At 55.2% G+C, this 20,187-nt stretch overlaps 2 protein-coding genes across 29 annotated transcripts in view; both read right to left on the bottom strand.

Moving 5' to 3' along the window:
* The window catches only part of NRXN2 (neurexin 2), a 97,589-nt gene extending 86,983 nt beyond the window's left edge, over positions 1-10,606 (bottom strand). For all 28 annotated transcript variants that reach the window (XM_049096976.1, XM_049096993.1, XM_049096987.1 and 25 more), the window contains exon 1: positions 9,847-10,606. In XM_049096976.1, coding sequence (XP_048952933.1) covers positions 9,847-10,591 — 745 coding nt within the window. In that variant the 5' untranslated portion in view covers positions 10,592-10,606. The remainder of the gene's footprint in view (positions 1-9,846) is intronic.
* A 95-nt stretch (positions 10,607-10,701) lies between these two features.
* LOC112659489 (uncharacterized) lies at positions 10,702-20,170 on the bottom strand. The gene is made up of 2 exons (XM_025446371.3): positions 19,753-20,170; positions 10,702-10,838 (listed from the first exon to the last, which is right to left on the bottom strand). The coding sequence occupies exons 1-2, from the start codon at positions 20,153-20,155 to the stop codon at positions 10,702-10,704; spliced, it is 540 nt and encodes a 179-aa protein (XP_025302156.3). The 5' UTR covers positions 20,156-20,170.
* Positions 20,171-20,187: the final 17 nt, after the last annotated feature.

Below are 20,187 nucleotides of genomic sequence, written 5' to 3'. Positions count from 1 at the left end.
CCGCTGTTCAGTGCACACTCACGCCCACATGCACACACTGTCTCCTACCTCCAGCATCATTTTATGTTATTTGCTCAGTGGCTCTTAGGGGGTTAGCTGCACTCCAGAAACACACACACTGTCATTTATCAGACCTTATCCCACCTCCGTAATACATACACACACACAGGCTGAATGCAGAATCAATACCCACACAGTGATCTAATACCTAATATTAGATGCATACACCACCACCACACCCCACACTCCCTCCGCCCGCTAAGACTCCTGCCCTCTGATGAACACAGCCCCCTCCCTTTCTATCCACCGACCATCTATCTGCATTTCACACAAGCCTTAACATATCTACGTGTGTTACACACAGAGAGCTTCTTTTACCTGCCAGCTGCATCCCCCAAAAGCTCTGTCCACAATGATTTTCTTAAATAAACTGAATCCCATTGCATTTATGGTAGGGGTTGCCAGAGAGCTAGAAAAATAGCTCTTAGGAAAATCCCTGGGCTCTCATGAGGAGTCTCATGTCAGAACCTCGTTGGCCCCAGTCTGTGAAGACCCTGGTCAGCACAACCATCTCTCCAGCATCTGTACGAATAAAGAGGCATGGTGATTTCTAGATAATCCAACATGGCCAGTATTTCAAAAAGGATTCCCACCTGCCACAAACGTGGGCCGTGCTATACTTAGGAAGGTGCAAGAAGCAAGCTTGGTTTGCTGGCTGCCTGAGCCTTCCCTCTCCTGGCTTCCAAGAGTCAGCTCCTAGAGACTCATTGACCTCTCCTTCTCTGCTGTTCTTTGCTTTCTGCTGATTCACCTGTGTCCCACACCTGCCATCATAGACCCTTCCTGGCTCAGGTCTCTGCCCTCCACACTCCTTCCTTCTCCCTGCCCTCCTTGGTGATAGCTCACTTCCATGGCTTAAGGACTCCCCAACCTGTGTTTGTAGACTGGGCCTCTTCCCTGGGTGCCAGTTCTGCGTCCCCATCTGTGTGCTGAGCAATTACTCAGACAGCTCTCTGACATTCAAACTCCACCACCAAAGCCATGCTTATCTCCATCCCCGCAGCAAAGTGCCCATTTCCCTGCTTTTGGCAAAGGTACTGCTTTCAACCAACATTTCTTGGGTGACCCACTAACATGTCCCCTCTTCTGCCAGGTTTGAAAGACCATGAGTTAGCCAAGTGCCCAGTACCATACTGACCCTCACCATGCATCTCACCATTACCCTCCCAACAACGTCATGAGCTTGGTGGTAGTACCTACTTCCTGTGGACAGGAAAGGAATCTTGCCCAGCAGCACAAAATCACCTTTGACTTTGATCACTGTGCTCCTAAGTCATCATAGCCCACACTCTCACCCTTCACCCCTGGCTTCCTGCAAGAGCCTCCTCCTGGGTGGTCTCCCTGTCCACCCCCAACTAGGCTCTCTTGGCACAGGTGCCAGATACACCTGTCTAAATACTGCTGTGATCAACACACATGCACACACACACACACACACACGTGCACATATGCATTCATGCTCAGAACTTTCCAGTGGCTCTGATACAAATCTCTCTTCCATGTTCTCAACCTATGTTTCCACCTGCCTTCAGAGAAGCTCTACCTGAGTGTCTCATGGGCTTCTCACCCTCAACACGTCCAAGATGGACTTCCTAACCCTTCTCCCACAAGCCCTTTCCTCCTGCCTGCTTTCTCTGATCAAGGTAGGCATCCAGAAATCAGCCTCGCTCTTTTTTTTCATATCAATCACCAGATCCTGTCAGTTCCACCATCTAAAATCCTAAAAACTGGGCAGCCCGGTGGCTCAGTGGTTTAGCACTGCCTTCGGCCCAGGGCATGATCCTGGAGACCCAGGATCGAGTCCCACATCAGGCTTCCTGCATGGAGCCTGCTTCTCACTCTGCCTGTGTCTCTGCCTCTCTCTCTCTCTCTGTTTCTCTCATGAATAAATAAATAAAATCTTCAAAAAAATAAAATAAATTAAATCCTAAAAACTAAAAAAACTCCTGGAAATGCTTTTCATCCCCCATCCCTCCTCCACCACAGCCCCCATGTCCAGACCCTCCTCGATTTTCTCCTTGGAATATTAATAAGCCTCTTCAATGATCCCCCCCCTACAGCCAGTCTTTCCTCCTACAATTCTTAGTTCACGCACCACCAAAGTGGTCTAACCAAGTCATGATCCTGCTTAGAATCCTCCAGGGCTTCCCAGTGCCTCCAGGATAAAGTCTGACCTTCTCAGGTAAGTCCATTGGAAGTTCGGCCATGCTTCCCTCCAACCTCCTTTCCTGCAACAATCCAGGCTCCAGCCACACCCAGCTGCCGTCCATCCTCTGATGTGCTACATTTCTGCACATTCCCTTGGCTTAAAACATCCTTCCCTGTTCTCACTCCTCCCACCCTCAGCTCTTGTTTTAAGACCAGGTCAGTATACCTCTGTTTGTGTTCCCAACTGGCTTCGCAGGCAGGGCTAGCCGCCCCTCTTCTGTGCCCACTCTCAATATGTACATTGTATTATTATTTCACTTTATTATATCTCTATTGCAATTGCATTTCCATGTCGGCTTCCTGGCTGGACTGTGCAATATCCAAGAGCAAGGACAATGTCTCATTCATCTCTACCTCCAGCTGCTTGCAGTTCCCGGCTCAGGAAAAGGCATACCTATGTTTGTTGAATGAATAATCAAAAACACTTCTCACATACTGAGTACTTCAAGTGTCCCTGGCTCTTTCTGTGCATTGTTTCCATCCCTCATCAGTGGATGCTGCTATATCAGTCTCTCCTAGAGATGGGGAAACTGAGCCTCATAAGGTGGAAGAGACTTGTCTCATGGCACGCTGCTGGTGAGGGACAGAGTCAAAATGTGGCTTTCAAACTTCCCATGGGCTACATTCTTGGCTGGAAGTCAAGACTTTTATTAGCTGACCTGACTCTACAGTTCTTATCTTATCTCCCCCAAAGCACAACCATCTTGGTCTCCTCGCCCACCTGCCACTCCCCCCTCCGCCCACCCCCCACCCCCTACACACCCAGCTCACATCTCCTAGACTGCTCATTTAGGCTGTGTTGCTGGAGAGAAAACCCTGCCTGTTCCTTTCCACCTCCATGGATCTCACTCACTCACTCACTCCACAGATCTCAGCCCCCATTCAAGATCTGGCTGAGTCTCACCTCCTCCTTGTAGCCTTCTCTGACCACCGGGGTTAATGATCATAGTAGCATTTATCGATCATTTACAATAGTGACTGGCATGTTGTAAAGGATTTCCATGCAACTCATTTAGTCCTTGCAACAACACTGTCACCTCCATCTTATAGAGTAGGACATTGAAGAACAATGTGATTAAGTAAATTGCCCAAGTTTACACACATAGCAAGTAGCAAAGTCAGATTCGACCCTGGGCAGCCCTTGCTCTTAACCACTCTGCCATGTGAGGCTTTCCTTGTGAGTATCTTTCTCCTCTCTGGGTTCTCATGCCAGCCACCCCCTGTACTGCTCTCTTGAGCCTGGAGCCATCTCCAGCAGCAGAAACTGTCAGGACCACGGGTATCGGATGTTACAGCTGACTGAATGATCCCACATATGTGACTCATTTACTCAGCTTACACACAGAGGTCTTATCTGCCCCACCAGCGGGCATAGAGGGTATTGTCTTGCCTAATACGAACTCGGGATTCCAGCAGATTCGTTATCAAGGACAGTGATGAAGACCAGAACAAAAGAAAAGAAAAGGTTCTGAGCAGCCAAAACGAACATGATTGACAGTTATACATTAAAAACTGTTATCTCCTCATGGGAGAACCTCTCAGACATTGCCGAGAACCCCATCACTGGTGGCGACACACAGCCCCAACACGCTTGGCAATGCTGATTTCCAAGTTCGCAAACAGAGAGGTGGGGAGAGAGGTGCCACCTGACAACTCCTCTTAAGAGAGGAGGTGGAAAAACTCAGAGAAGCTAATTTAAGGACTCCAAATACAGCAGTCAGGCATCATGTCAGGCAGGGACAAACCTCAATGAAGGAACCACTGTGTGACAGGCCAATACCTGAGGGGAATCACGACATCCTGAGTCATCTGGAAAAGGTTAAATCACTTTCCAAATATTATGTTTAGGGAGGCAGAGAGGTGTGCAACATATCTCAGAAAGATTTCCATCTGAAATGGTTTCAGTGTTGGTGAGTTGTGTACTTTAATGGGATAACGCTCCACTTTCCGGGGTGAGTTCCTCCCCCCCACCCTCCCTCCCACCCCAGCTCCTGAAGACTGAGATTTTACTGATCGATTTCTACTGCCCTCCTTGGTGCTGGGACAGCTGGCTGACAAACACAGGCACACACCCTCGTCACATACTGACTTGAGGGAGAAGCTGTGACCCGAAGAATTTGGGGGTGGTTACTGGCTTCTGCTGAAATGCTGTCCCCAAATACCCCCCAGGAAACCAAACACGAGTAATGCATGGGCACAACTGACCAACTGCCTGAGCTTCGGGAGGCAGCATGGACAAAGGTGGGCAGGGCAACAGGTCTCGGAGTCAGCTCCAGGTTCAGATCCTAGCTTTTCCATCTCTGGCAGTGGCACAAGAATTAAATGATATAAAAGTTCAAGGCACCTAGAGAAAAACACTCACTAGCTGTGAGGCCCTGTGCCCTCCCCCCTTGACTGTGTGATCTGGTCTCTTTTTTTGTTCTAACTGCTCCTTCGCTATGTCTGTGGCCACTCCTCTCCAACTGTGGGCTCCTCTGAAGTCTCTTTACCTTCTTCTTGACCACCTCATCCAATTCCAGAACTTCAAATAGTCTCTCTCTCCATACAGGCCCCTGTGGCACCCAGGTCTCCATCCACAGCCCTGCCTGCAACTCAAAGCTCCAGTCTCACATTTCCAACAGCCTGGACGCCTTGGTCTAAGAAGATCAAGGGACACCGCAGTTCGACACGTGTATGATCTGTGACCCAACCCTCTCAAATCTGCTCCCCATCCATCCTCCACTTTCCTTTCACTTTGCTGCTGCCTACGCCGCTGCCGCCGCCACCACCACCACCACCACCACCACCACCACCATCACCACCACCACCGTCCTTCAAGCAAACTTGAAACCCCATCACCCCTGACTCCTCCCTGTGAGTCCTAGAGCTTCCATCCCAGCAACAGCTCCCGAGCACCAGCACCGCTGCTTCTACTACTGTCACAAGTGCCACCCCCATCCTCACCACTCTCCAAGACAAGCACGGTTCAGAGCCTCAAAATCTCTCTCTCTTGAACTATCTCCCAACTGATTTTTCCACTGCACAACTCTGCTCCCTCTAATGCTTCTATACCACACTCCCAGCTTCTGAAATATAGCTCTTATTATTCATATATCTACTCAAGATTCTTTGGTGGCTGCATTTGCCAATACTCAGGACACAATAGCCAATAAATTTTGGTTGAATGATTAAGTCAAAACTCCAAGATGTGACTTCAACCTGCTTCTCCTGCTTTAGATTCCATTCTTTTTCTTATATTCTTGGTGCCCCTCTACGGACATGGCGTACACATCCCTTCCTTCCACGTCTTTGTTTTTATTGTCTATGCATGGGGTGGCCTCCTCAAACCAAGCTTACTCATCCATGCCTAAGGTCAATAGCATGCCTTTTATTCAATAGCAATATTGCTTCAATAGCATGCCTTTTATTACGGATCCCCCCCCCCAACTTGTAAAACCATCTCCCTCCTCAAAAGATCAATAGCATTCTGTTTGTTATAGTAACTACCATCTACTAACCATTTATTATGTACCAGACATTCATTTAATACCCACAACAGACTTATGGGACAAGCATGCTTATCTCCATTTACAGGTAAGGAAAAATTCGTCCGAAGGGTAGGCATTCACCTGATGGCATAGGCCTAGTAAATGCAGAAGTCAGATTGAAACCCAGACCTGAAGGGCCCCTGGAGGGCTCAGTCTGTTAAGCTAAGCGCCTGCCTTCAGCTCAGATAATGATCCTGGGGTCTTGGTATCAAACCCAGTGTCGGCCTCCCTGCTCAGAGGAAAACCTGCTTCTCCCTCTTCCCCCTCTGCTGTGCTCTTGCTCTCGTTATCTCTTTCTCAAATAAATAAATAAAATCTTTAAAGAAAATTTTAAAAAGAAAGAAAGAAACCCAGACCTGAGTCTGCATTTGATCACTAAGCTGCACTGCCTTGCTGCATCTCTTTGGGAATATATTACACTATTTCGTCTGTTTTCTTTTGCTGGTGTTTATTGACCATCTTCTATGTGCCAGACACTAGTCTAAGCACTTCATGTGAATTAGCTGATTTAGCTCCCATAACAACTCTGTAAGGTAGGTACAAATTATTACCCCCCATTTTCCAGAAAAAAAGAAACCAGGACAGAGAGAGCTGAAGTCCAAGGTCACATGGCCTGGGCAGTCTGGCTGCAGAATCTGTGCTCTTCACCACACACTGGACTGCTTTTTTACCTGTTTTCCCAATTAAACAGCCGACACCCCGAGCAGCATCTTATTCATTTCTGACCCCCCTTCAGCTCTCAACATGAGGCCTCACACAAAGAAGGCCTCAATAGCTACTTATAGAATTCAATCACCAACCAACATAAGAAGCCCACACATGAATAACATGCCTCTACCTCCCTGCTGGCACACCATCACTACAAGTAGCTTTATACTCCTCTCCTGAACTAGGTAGACCCCTGCCATCCGTCCTATACATCTGTGCACCCATTCCACTCGAGGTCTCACACATATACCTGCACAGCCTCTCCCCTGGTCACTTTTCAGCCCTTTATCCTCACACATGAGTGACAGGAGGAGTTCACATCCAAATCACTGCACAGTCCCTGTCGATTCCATCCCAGCTTTGGTGATAATCAGCAGTGGGTACACACACTTAGTTACTCATACTTAGCTCTCTCTTCAATTACCTGTGGTTAGAACTGCCCCCCTCACACTGGGTGGGGAGGGGCGGGGGCAGGGAAAAGCACATTTCCTAACAGGGAAGTTCTCGGTCAATGGGTAGGCCCAGACCCAGGAAGGCAGGGGGGATTCCAAAGCATCCACAAATCCATATGCACACCAGATACTGAAGGCAAATTGATATGTCTTGCATATAAAGCTAAAAAACTTTTTTTCTAATGTATATTTGATTAACCACAATGGCAAATATAACATTGAAGTCATCTAAAAGCTTTCCTGAATTCATAGCAGTTTGAGTCGTCCATTTTCACAGCGGACAGATATAAAAATAACTCCTATTTGGAAAGGTACTGTGAATTACTGGCTTTTTAAAATGCCCACAATCTCCATAAAATTGAGAATCACTCAAAGCAGATAATAATGACGTGACTGTAACTTCAGGGGAAACCTGGGGACTCTGGCCCTGGGATCTGTCTTGGGATGAGGAGCCAGGCCTAGTCCCCTTAAAGTCTTCCTCCTCAACCCCCACACCCAAAGGTAGGAGTGCATTCCTTTCCTCCTCTGCTAGATGAGAATGTACTAGTGTAATGAGCACAGGATATTACAAAAGCTGCCCAGGAAATAGGAACAAATATAAAGAGAGGGAATGAGGTCACAGGGTGGGGAGAAGGAGACAAATCAGTAGGGCTGTCACTGTGCCTGTCACCTCCAGAAACAATCAGTGTTTACAACCCCAGGCCCACCCACAACATATATCTGAAAATATACGCAGACATATTTCCATATGCACATACCCAAGCCTTTATTCTCTCAAATACTTATTAGTATATCTTAATTCATTCTACAAATCCTTATCAAACACCCACTAAGGGCCTGGTACTATATTCGGTACTAGGAAGGCAGAGAGGACTATCTCTGCTCTTTTATCACAGACAAAGCACCACCACTCCCCAACAGCTATCATACATACATACACACAGAGGTAACTCTCCCCCAACCAGCTGTATGACACTCACCTAATACCCCTTTTCCTTTTCTTCATGAATCTCATACACACACACACACACACACACACACAAAATGTGTCAGATATGCAGCCATCTCTCCCAGCTCAACACAGCTAACACATTTATCTCATACACATCCAACACATCCATATGATACACACAACTGTCTCTCCTCCACACATCTCAGACACACAACCACACAGCCCATATTCAAAAGCACACACCTTGTTTGGCTCACTGGGCACCTCACTGGCCAATAAATCCTTTCAGTGAATGGACACCGGGGCTCTGGTGGACCAATGTGCCTCTGGCTGCATTTTTCAAACACTTAGGCCCAGTTTTGCCAGTGAGACCAGGGACTAACTACTGTAACCTTTCTGTAGCTCAAATTCCCCCTTCCATCAAGTTAGAAGTGTGGTTCATCCTATTTTCTTAGAAAGGCTGGGAGGGGAAAGGTCATAGAGATCAGAAAATCAAGTTCAAAGTCTTGAAAAGGAAGATTCTCTATGGAGTTCCAATGTCTTACTGAGGTCTCACATTAAAACACATGCACACGGTTACCTACACATGAGCACACACCCTTACACCTGTGTACTATTCAATCTCCTAGGCACTGCACTCCCATCTGTAAACACTACTCTGTTCAAGCAAACCATTCGCACATAACACACACAGTGCCAGACTCACAGCTCCACATGCAGGCAAACACACACAGACACACACTTTCACAGTTTAGGGAGCACCTGAACTCCTTGGAGAAAAGGTGAGAAGGTGTCAGGTTAACTTAATACACACAGTTCCTGAAGATATATCCCACAACCTTATATAAATAACCCCACAAAAGCAATCCAAACACTCTCCTTAAGGATTCCCCCACCACAACCGCAGATACACAGTTAAAATACTGTATATCCCAAACCCAGGGCCGCACCTGCAGACTCAACTCCTCCCATGGCTGTCCACATGCTGGCACCCAGCAGGACACCCATCCCCAAAGCAGTCCTAGGGCTGCACCAGTCTGTAGGCACATGCAGGCACACACATGCACATGCACACACTCCCCCCAAAGACTCCACCTCTTGAGAGAGTGGGCAGACACACACACAGCTGCTAGATGGCCCGCAGCTTCTAGCGATCTGGGACAGAGGAAAGCATGCCTGCACCGCAGACCAGGGCCGAAGGAGATTCCCATCCCCACCCCCAAACTGATGGGGAATGTCTCCCCCACTCCCCCACCAGACCAAAGTACAGCAAGTGCCTTCAAGTCCCTCCTTCCCCCTGAACCACAGCCCACAGGGACTCGGGCCTGGCGCCACCAGCGACCTGTCCCCTCTTCACTCGGCTCCGCCTCTGGGGAATTCGTGGAAGCTCTCCCTCCCCCAAAACTTCCCTTCCCAGTCACAACCCCGCCATCTGCCACCCCCCTCACCTGCCCTTGCTGCGCGCCCTTCTCCCCACGCCCCGGTCCCTCTGCCTCCCGTCCCGCCCGAGCCTCAGCGGCGGTACTTCCCACGCTTCGCTCTCAGAGGCTCGCAGACCGCGGCCGCCCCGGCCCCGCCCCGGCCCCTCGCGCTCCGCCCCCAGGCGGCCCACCCCGCCGCCCCCGCCAGCCGTCCTCGCGACCTCTCCCGCGCCCCCCGCCAGCACCAGTCCGGCGCCCACACTCCCTCGCTCACCCCACCCGCAGGACCGCCAGCGCCCGGCCCTCGCCCTCCGGCCACCCCCGCAGGGCCAGACCACACGGCGCCACCCCCAGGGCGTCCCGCACTGGCCGCACCACACAGGTCACTGGTTGACCGGGCGCTCCCTGTCCCCACCGCGCGTCCTCACCCGCCCCTCGCGACCCTCGCGTGCTGGTGCGGACACCCCCAGGCCAAGACCCCGGGACGCGGCGCCCGGCGGCGGCTCCCCCGGGCTCACCTTCGCTGCAGAACTTGCCGCCGAAGCCCGTGTGGCTGCAGTCGCAGCCCACCTCGCCGGGGGCCAGCACCGTGCAGAGGCCGCCGTTGGCACAGGGGTTGCGCGCGGGTGCGCACAGGGGGTCGGCGGCGGCGCCTCGCAGGCCCTGGCTGCCCAGGAGCGCGGGGGGCCGCTCGCCCAGCTTCAGGTTGGCCAGGAGGCCGCGGAAGGGCGGCTCGTACTTGACGGTGCTGAGCGTGAGCGCCGAGAGGCGCACGTCGGGCGGGATGCCGCCCACGAACAGGTCGCTGGCCACCTGCATCTCTCGCCGCTTGGAGCGCACCTCGGCCGAGCGGACCTCGCCGTCCACCGCCAGCGCCGTGCGGCGCGCATCGCGGGTCAGCAGCACCATGTGCCAGCGGTCGTCGGCCGCCGGCGTGTCCAGCTGCAGCGTGGCCGGCTCGGCGCACGAGAGCGTGAAGCGCAGCCGCAGGCGCCCATCCACCAGCAGCAGCTCCAGGAAGTCGCAGTCGCCGCCGTCGTCCAGGTAGAGCAGCAGCGCGCGCGTGGCGTTGGTGCGCAGGCTGAAGCTGAGCTCGCCGCTGCTCGCCGCGCCCGCCCAGCGCGCGTAGCGAGCCCACTGCCCCGGGCCGCCGCCGAACTCCAGGCCGCCCGCGCCCGCCGCCAGCGTCAGCAGCAGCAGCAGCAGCGGCAGCGGCGGCGGCGGCGACGGCGACGGCGGCCGCCACGGGCTCCCGGCCGCCATCCCCCCGGCCCCGCCCGGCCCCCGGCCCCGCTCAGGTTTCAGAGCCGCGGGTGCATGGGGCGGGGAGGGGGCCGGGTGCCCCCTGCGCCGAGCGGGGCTCCCTCGTCGGCTCACGGTGCCATGAGCCCGGCCGCGGGGCGAGGCGCAGAGGCCCAGGTCCCGGCCTCCCGGGGCGGCGGCGGCGGCGGAGGAGGAGGAGGCGCCCCTCCCCCGCTGCGGGCTCCAACGAAAGGTGGGGGAGGGATGCCTGCGGGGAAACAGAGAGGAAAGGGTTAATGAGGGGCTCGGAGGAGGGGAAGGGTTAAGGGAGGGGATCATTGGTGCTGATTCCCCCGTCACCCAGTTGTTTCCCTTTAGGATTTGAGGAGCTGGCCCTGACCCAGAGAGGGTCCCAGAGCAAGGGACATCACCGTGGACGGTAGTTCTGGGGCCCAACACTTGCAGAGAGATGGCACTCATTAGGGTGATTATCAATTTGAGACGTGCGCGAGTGGGTAGTAGCCTCTTAAAGGTTCGGTGGGAGCCCAGGTCAGGACCAGGGCCAGCTCCTGGGGGTGAGGCCTGGAGAGCTACCCCAAGCTGGTGACCCCAGCCCCTTCCTCTCTCAGAGCCACCCAACATCTGTGTGGTGCTCCCACCACCAGCCAGCCAGTCTCGGCTCTCTCGTCAGCTCCTGATGCTGGATAATGAAGTTGCTAAATAATTCATTGGGATTAATTAAACGCCAATTCATCAATGGGATCATTGGGTAACCTGGCTGAGAAGGGGGCAAGGGAGAGAAGCTAGCGAGGATCGGCCAGGCCCCAAACCGTCTCCATCCATGCAAGGACACAAGCATCTGATTCCACATCTCCAATCCCCCCCCCCCCCCCAGATAACACTCACCCCAGCCTGGGTCCCAACCCCACTGATCACCAGCCCAGATCCTTCCTAAACCTAAATGTCTGTCACCCTCAACATCCAGTTTCCAGTCCTCAGCCTCAGGCCTGGCCCAATACCTGGGTTCTCTTCACCCCTCAGTTCCACCTCCCTCCCCATCCAGGGCTGGGGGAGCCACCAGGAGGCAAGCAAGCTTATTTACATAAAATTGCCTTTCTGAAATGATTACCCTTGTAACGGGCTGTCAGAGAGCAATTTATACCCCACACCGGGGAGGGGAATTTGCATCTCGTTAAACTCCGAGTCGTAATTATTTATATCCAACAACCCTCCTGAATATTGCATTGATTTTATTTTGGGGAGGGAGGAAGGGAAGGAGGTGGGGAGAAGCTTGGGAAAGAAGCAGGGAGGGGCCAAAGTTTAGGAAGAGATAGGGAAAGATGGAAGGGGGGCGGGGGCAGGGGAGGTAATCGCAGGAAAGGTGACAGAAGAGTGATGGAGGAGAAAGGTGGCCTGATGGGGAGAAGAGGAAAGAGAAGATGGAGAAAATTATTCCAAACAGCATTAGTCAAAGCCCTGGATGCTGGGCATTTTTACAAATGGCATTTTACTTAATCACTCTGAGAAGTCCCGTTATTCCCATTAACCACTGGGGAAGCCCACATAGAAAGTCTAGGGACTTGCCCAAGGGCACACAGCCCATCAGCAGGGAACTGGAACTTAATATCCACATGGGCCAGACTCCAGCCTGTCCACAAGGAGACAAACGATGGGGCAGCCACAGGTGTAGCTCAGGGCAGTGAGAAACAAAAGGAGGAGAGGTGAGGGAGATCAGATGGGTGTAGTCCCTTTCTACATGGGAGGAAGCCGGAGTATGAGGGGAGAGAGAAAAAGCTAGGGGCACCCTAAAAAACCATAGCAGGGGAGTGAGCAGAGAGTCAGGGAGGGCAGGGATGGTTGGATGACAAGTGTGCCAAGGAAGAAGGGACAGAGAAGTCCTCAGGAGAAGAGCGGGAGAGTTTGGGGAGCCATCTCCTAGAGACCCTCAAAGCCAAGTTCTCAAGTCCTTCCATCAGGCTTTTTCTGATTGTCACCCCCAGCACCCCACCCCCTGCCCAATCCCACAGGCGTCGATGGGGACTCAAGTGTCCTGCCTCACTGCCCCTCCAAGGGCTGCCCCTTCCCAAGCAGGGGACAGAAGGCAATCCAGGAAGACAGCCCCCTCTCCCTCTGAACACTGTCCGGGTTATATATAGCTTTGCCACTGCCTCTCCTCATTGGGTAATGGAGATAATTAACATGCGCGGGCTAATTAGCCAATCAAATTAAATGCAGCACCTGCTCCCAGGCTGATTGACGCCCTTACCCCCACACACATGCACCCCCACCCTGGCCCAGGGCAGGGGAGGGGGACCCTTAGGCTTGGGGAAGGGAAAGGCCAAACCCCCTCCTCTCCAGAAGGGGCAGGGAGACCCTCAACCAAGGCAGAGACCACAGGCCAGGAGGCCGAAAGAGTGACACCCTTCCTCTGTCATTTTCCCCCTCTGCTAGGGTCTCAGTCTTCACTGGCCCTGCCTCTCTCCCCACCCCCACCCCACCTCCCAACACATTTTGGGGAGGGAATTAATTAGCTATCGATTTCCTCTAGCAGAGGGAATAGGATTTCGTGCTCTGTCCACTCACCCCTCAGCTCAGGAGAAGGAGGGGATTAGTTCCCCCTGCCCCACCATGGAGCCCAATCCCTCTGTCATACCCTAGGGGAGCTACCAGAGGGCTTCTTACTGAAAAAGCCTCAGGGCAGGGTCTCCCTTGCTGGGGAGGTTGGCAGAGCACAGATCAAGTGAAGGTTGGTGAGGAGGCCTCCAGAGGCTAGGAGGTAGCTGCCTGGGTCCTAGGAGCCAGAAGGAATTTACCTGGAGGCCAGTGAGGGTGGGGGGAGGCAAACTGCATGAGAATCCAGGAGGGGGTGACTCCTCGGGGCTGTGTGTGCCAAGCTGTGGAGGGGGAGTGTGGGAGGGGAGCGGGTCCTGTGCTGTGAGGCAGCTGGGGGGGCAGACACTGGGCTTGTGCAGTGTCTCCAGGGAGGGGTGAGGGCAGGGTCTGGGAACCAGGGCCCCTCACGACTCATTACTCATTCTCCCCACAGCCCACAGCTCCGCAGCACAGGCCAGCCTGGCTCGGTGCCGGCACAGGGACTGCCGGGCTGGCCAGAAGGAAGCCCCAGCCCTCCCTGGGTCCTCTCTCCACGGACCTAGGGACCCTTGGGGCAGCTTCAGGCTTGTGAGACAGTGAGGGCCCCAAGAGGAGTATGTGCTAAGTGGACACCTGCGTTCCTTCCACCCCACCCCACCCCCACAGTTCCCTGGGAAGCCTGCTGCTCTTCCTGTCCCTGGAACTAAGTTTCTGCTGACCCAGCCTCCAACCCACCCTTCCCCCCAGGATGCAGGGGGTTCCTGCAAACCTAGGACACACCATCCTTCCTCTGCTGGTACAGAGCTCTCTGGCCTCGGATCTCCGTGCCACCGGCTGGAGATCTCCATGCCACCTTGCCATTGCATTGCACAACTACATCAGGTAAACAAATGGTCCCCCTAGAGTTCTACAGGGCAATGGCCCTTCCCCCAGGCTCATGCAGGGCACTGGAAGCCCCCTGTACCCACAGTCCAGCCACTGCTCCCCAAGACACACTCTTCTTCTCCAGTGCCCACTGACTGACAAGTCAGCTCAGTGCACACTACCAGCCATCTCTGGCCCCTGTTCCTCTGGTGACCTGACCTCTCCCATGTTCCCTGGGATTCTGCACCCAGTCAGCTACCCAGTGCCTCCTACCCACAGATGGACTTTGCAGCCTTGAGCCAGTGAGGAGGGGACCCACCGAGGGGGGGTCGGTTGGGGATGCCTCGGCTACTCTTGGGATCCTGGCCTACTCTCTCACCCACTGAGCCCTCTCCACAGACCCTTTCCAGGTCCTCCTAGGCTGACAACCTCCTTCTAGTCTTCCATAGCCAGGCCAGGCTAGTGCCACAGTGGCACGTAGGCTGTGACTTCTGGGATCCCCACCCCAGAACCTGGCTGGACCACCTGGCTGGACCACCGCCTGCACAGTCTCATTTAACCCCGAATTCCAGGGGTCTGGTGAGTCCACTCATCACCCCAGGCTTACGGACAAGCAGCTTGAACTTCACGTGAGAAACTCATTTGCCCAAGTGTGAGTGCAGGTCAGGGGGCCACTGGCTTTCATGCCTGTGGCCTTCCTGCCACCTTGCGCTGCCCACAGGCTGCAGGGACGTGGGGAGCTCAGAGCCCACCTTTCTCTGATGTGGCCTCCACAAGGACCACTGCCCTCTGCAGACAACCCAGACTGAGTAGGCCGCTCAGACTCTAAACCACAGAATTCAGAGGTCACAGAGTTCAATCTTCTGGCTTTATCTGAGGTGGAAACAGAGTCCCAGAGAGGGGCAGTGACTGATCCAGGGCCACACAGCAGAGCAAGACTAAAACAAAGCTTCCTGGCCTTCCACTCTAGGCGCTTCCCACTGTACCCACCATTTCAGACCTGGGCCTTCCTCCCGATAGAGAGCCTCAGTGACCACCCCCCACACATACACCCACACTCCCACACACACACCCCACACAACCACCACCACCACCACACACACACCCGGCCTTTACCACCACTGCCACCTGAGCAAACAGATGCAAATTCCGGGAGCAGGGATTGTCCATGCCCACACTGGCAGAGCCCCTGGCTGGGCGCCTTCTCCTCAGATCACCCACCCCCATCTCTGGCCACATCTACACCGCACACGCGTGCGTGCTCATGCATGCACACACACACACACCTCCAACCATGGGAATGCCAGCCTCCCTCTGGCTCTCTTCTCCTCACGCCAGCTCCCTCTCATGCCAGCTGGGAGTGTGACAGCAGGGGCCTCCCCCAGGCGCCAGGGAGGAAGAGCTGGGTTTACACACATTCTGGTGGCCCCAGAAGGCAGCCCGTGGACAGGTGGGAGAAGTGCGTGTTAGGAGGAGGGAGATTTTGGCTCGAGCTAAAGAGAAGCTTGCTGGCAATTGAAAGCATCCAACAGTGGAGTAGGCTGCCTCCAGGGCGGGGGTGAGGGGAGTGGGAGGTGGGGGGGTGGGGGGTAGTGGTGAGTAGTGGTGAGTTCCCCTTCTGTGGAGACTGTGAGCTGAGGCAGGATGACTACTGCTCAGAAAAGCTCAGGAGGGGGCCCTTGAATCATTTGGGAGGGGCCAGGCCTGGTGGGCCACAAGCAGTTCTGACCTCACTTCTCTGCTCCCTCCTTCCAGCCCTGATGACTTTTTTGGGAAGACCTAGAGCATGTCCGTACCTGGCCACACCCCAGCTATGAGCAAAAAACAAATAGTGACCAGAGGCACTAACTCTGGAGCCTGGGTTCAAACGCCAGCTCTACCCCCTTTCTGGCTGTGTGACTTTGGGCCAACTACTCAGCCCCTCTGGGCCTCAGTTTCCTTATGTGTAAAATAGAGGTAATACCAGCATTGTCAAAATTAAGAGTTAATATACATAAAGCACTTTATAACAGTGCCTAGCATAGACTAAAGTATGTTTTATTAATGATTACATTTAAAACTACTCATCTCAGCATCTTGCAATGTGCAAAACTCCACGTGTCTCATGTTTCCTTTGATTCCACCAGGTGGGGAAAGTAATCAAGGCAAGTCTTATCACTGCCCCCTCTTGCAGATGAGGAAACACACTCAGAGAGGAAATGGCTACCCCCACCACCCAGGGTCATATAGCTTGGAAGTGGCAGAGCTGAGACTCAAATGTTGCCCCCTGGACCCTCCCCTACTCTGGGGGGCACCTCCTCCTGTCTAGGAAGATTGGAGAGGGTTGTCCCATAGCAGCACTGGCAGGAAGTGAATGGTGTGTACATGGGAGGGTCCCTGCACAGGTCTCTGTACATGGAGGGAAGCACACAGGGGGCTGGCACAAGATGGTAGCAGCTCAAGGCGTGCATGATAAGGCTGTTTGTCAGGTGTGTGGGGCTGAGGAGTTGGATGAGCTGGGGACTGAGGTGCAATTGAATGACTCGGCAAAGTGGGGGCTGGAGCACAGGCACCGAGGAGCTTGGGTGCAAGCCAGGGGACGGGTGAGCTCACCCCTATTCTGTGCAGAGCTGGGGGACACCGGCCTGGGTGGGCACACCCCAGTGATACAGAGGGGACACGTGGTTTCCAGGGACAGCCTTGTGAGTAAGCATGAGGTACCTGGGAATGTTCCTAAGGGTATCCATGACAGGTGTGAGCACATGTGTGTGGAAGGTTATATGACCATGATGAAAACAGCTGCTGCTTGCTAGAGGCTCGATCCGTTCCTGGCAAATACATCCGGTAAAGTTCAGAGCGCTTAGCCCAGAGCCGGGCTCACAGTAGGAACATGATGTACCGTTGTTTCTGTCACCTTATCTAGTCCTTGCAAGAAGGCATAAGGTAGGTACGAGGACCCTCATTCTACAGATGAGGAACTGAGGCTCAGTGAGGGGCAGAGCTGAGCCTACGTGGTGCCCCTGTGGTGGTGGCAAGAGGGCTTTGTAAATGATCAGGTGCCGTGCAGATGCTGGATTATTTGTTGAGTGTGTCTCTGAGCCCCACAGGCCTGCCGGTGTGGATGGGGCCGGGTGGGGAGCCGCCCCAACAGATGGAGCAGCAGCGTAGGTGGCATGTGAGACACATGGTCGGCGTCCCCCTGGGGGCTGGGCTTGGAGCTGGGAATGAATGGACAGTGTGGCTCCAGCATCAGGCAGGGGTAGAGTCACAAGGATTAGTGCCAGGGGTGGGAGTTTCTGAGGAAGGCCAGGTGTAGCTGAGTGACCAGGAAGGATTGTGGCCATGGTCAGGAGGGGTAGGAGGGCCTGGGGCTGGGGGATGGGGTGAGGCCTCTCCCAGGGTATGCAGATATAGAGTGTACAGGAGTGAATGAAAATGGGGGAGAAGCTTAGGGGGTGAGCCAGGGCATAAAGGGTGTTAGCAAGCATGAGTGTATGCCGGGATGCACACACACAAAGGCCTGAGGCAACATGCTAACGTGACACTTCATGATGTGGACAGGGGCAGGAGGCGTCCAGGAGGGTGTGTCCCAGGGGTGCGGGTGTGCATGGAAGAGTGCAGGTGTGCTGACATGATCGTGTAAACCTGGGGAGGTGAATGGGTAGATGGTAGGGGGGCTATGTGTGTGTGTACTGTGGGTGAAGGCCAACAGTGCAGAGCTGGGGCTCTGGGGGGTATGCAGGGGCCGTGTGTGTGTGTCATGTACATGAGAGCAGGGCACCTGGGGGAGGTCTCTGAGGCAGGCAGCGAGGTGGCAGTCTCTCCGGGAGGGGAATGTAGGCGGTGTGCCGCCGGGAGGTGTATTGTGTATGCAGGTGTGTGTGTCTGTGTAGGTGTGTGTCTGGGTGGGTGCCACCGAGTGTACGTATCGGTGTCAGGTTGTCTGTGTCACTGACAAGGGCGGGCAGGAGGCAGCAACTGGACCCAGGCTGAGAGTGAGAGCTTCCCAGAGAGGTCCCTAACAGCCCCTCCAGAACCCAGCCCCAGCCTCTCAGGAGCCCATAGCGTGGATTCAGCCCAGGCTGAAAAGCCAGGACAGAATCCTGACTCCTGGAGAGAACTCCCCAGCCACCCAGCTACCACCCCTGTGGATCTGAAGCTAGAATGGGTCTGAGGACACTTTCTCCGGTAGGAATGAAGGAACCTCCAGCTAGACCCTTCTCCCCAACCCTCAGGAAGATCCAACCCAGCCTCAGATGCCAGCATCCCCGGAGGCATCCCTGGGGGCAGCAGGAGTTAGGGACTGGAGTGGCTCAAGCATCCACAAAACAGAAGGCCTCACGATTAACAGACCAGCCGACCTCCCTTCACTCTTTCTTCCTTCTGCCTCCTTTCCCTCTTTCTACTTCTCTGGCAGAAGGTAGAGAATGTAAAGCCCTAAAGTCCCCCAGAAGGAATACCCAGACACAAGGCAGGTGGACAGAGGGAGGGGTGGGAGTGAGGGGGAGGTCCTCACCCACCCCACCCCACCCCATCTCCGACACAGGTACAAAACCAGAGGGGTATGGAAATCCCCAAAGCAGCTGAGAGGACTGAACACCCAAGACCTACCCTCTAAGGTTTATTCCATCCCTCCAGGTCTGGACGACTACCCCCTTCACCTCCAGGCACCAAGAAACAATCCCCTCCCAGTCCTTGCTTGTTCCATGAGGCACCAGATGCCTTTGCCCAGGACTCCAGTGGGGGTTGCAAGTAAAGAAGGCAGCAGCCCCCAGAAAAGCCAATGTTGCCTCCAAAGGGCCATCAGGGGTTCAGGAGCTCATACCCAGCCCAAAGAACCCAGGGCAGATGGCTCCTTCAGCTGGGGGAGAGGCTGGGACCTGAGAAATGGTCCCCTCCTCTTTGGGGGTGGGGGAGCAAGCCCAGGGCCCTGCAGCTGCCTCTCCCTGCAGCACTCTCTGACCATCACCCTGTCGCCCGCCCCCAGCGCGTTCCCACCCCAGCACAGCCCCCTCCTGCTGATTTCCCAGTCTCCCTCTCCATCGCCCCCAACCTTCCCCCGCAAGCTTCCGCTCCTCTCCCTCAGGCCCCCCATCTTTCCTGGCTCTCCACCGGCACAGACCCATCTCTGCCTCCAGCACCTTGGCACCTTCACCTCTGCTCCCTCCCAATCACCTCCTCTCCCCTTGGCTCCCATCCACCAGTAAAGCCTGGTCCTCAATGGTGCCCCCCAGTATGAAGCCCTTGGCCTGGCCCCTGCTCCTGCCTTGCCTCTCCACTTCTCTCTTTCCCCTCTCCAGCGCCCTCCCCTTCTCCCACTAAGCCCAATTCTTCGCTGGCTTCTCCCCTGCAGACCCTTCAGAGCACAACAGCTTCCCAGCCCCTCTGGACGAGCACTGCTTCCAGCCCTTGGGGCCAGCACAGACTGGGGACCCCCCTTCAGAGCCTCCCTCCCAGCCCTCCGGATGCCCCTCCTTCTCGCCCCATCCCTTCCCCCCAACGACCCTCCCTCCCACCTCTCTCCATTCACCCCAGCTCAGAGCCAGTGCCCCTTCCACAGGGAGCCTCCTACCCCCAACCCCCTCCTCAGCCACTTAGCCTCCTCGCTGTCACCCAGCCAACCCTCTCAGCGCGGCAGCGCCCCCGCCCCCCAATCCATCCTTCCTGCCTCCCCCGCCCCTCCGCACGCTCCCCTCCCCCGATCCGCTCCCGCCCCCCGCCCGTCTCCGCCGCAGCACCCCCCCTACCTGGTTCTGGGGCGCCAGGAGCTGGAGGGTGGGGATCGGAGCCCCAGGGCCTCCCCGAATCCAGCGGGTGGTAGAGCCGGGGCCAGCGGCGTCGGCCGCCTCGCGCCTCTCTCGCTCCCCGCCGTCCCCGCCCGCCGGCTCGTCCGCCCGCCCCGCCGCGGTGCCGCTCGGAGAAGGATGCTCTGCGAGTCAGGGCGGCTGCTCCCGCCGCCGCATCCCTGCAACACCGACTGACGGCAGCATCAGCACCAGTGCCCGCCCCCCAGGCGCGCGCATTGGGCCACGCGGTGCTAACGGACGAGCGGCGAAGCCAATGCGAAGGCGCAGAAGCCGCCCGTCCCGCTGCTCCACGGGCCCGCCTCCCTCCCCTGCCGGGGACCCAGGCGTCCCGGCCCCAGGGCATCCGAGCTCTTCCCCGCCTCTCGCGGTCCTCAG

Source organism: Canis lupus, chromosome 18 (genome assembly GCF_003254725.2).
Source record: "Canis lupus dingo isolate Sandy chromosome 18, ASM325472v2, whole genome shotgun sequence".
In the NCBI taxonomy this organism is placed as follows: Eukaryota; Metazoa; Chordata; class Mammalia; order Carnivora; family Canidae; genus Canis; species Canis lupus.
The sequence above is the reverse complement of the archived record's forward strand: the minus strand, read 5'-3'. Positions and strand labels throughout refer to the sequence as shown.

Bases quoted from the DNA above. Each gene is read 5' to 3' on its own strand.
- LOC112659489 (XM_025446371.3), bottom strand. From the start codon at position 20,155: ATGCCCTGGGGCCGGGACGCCTGGGTCCCCGGCAGGGGAGGGAGGCGG. The intron at 10,839-19,752 runs GTAGGGGGGGTG...GTTTCCCCGCAG, and splicing joins TCCTGGCGCCCCAGAACCAG to GCATCCCTCCCCCACCTTTC.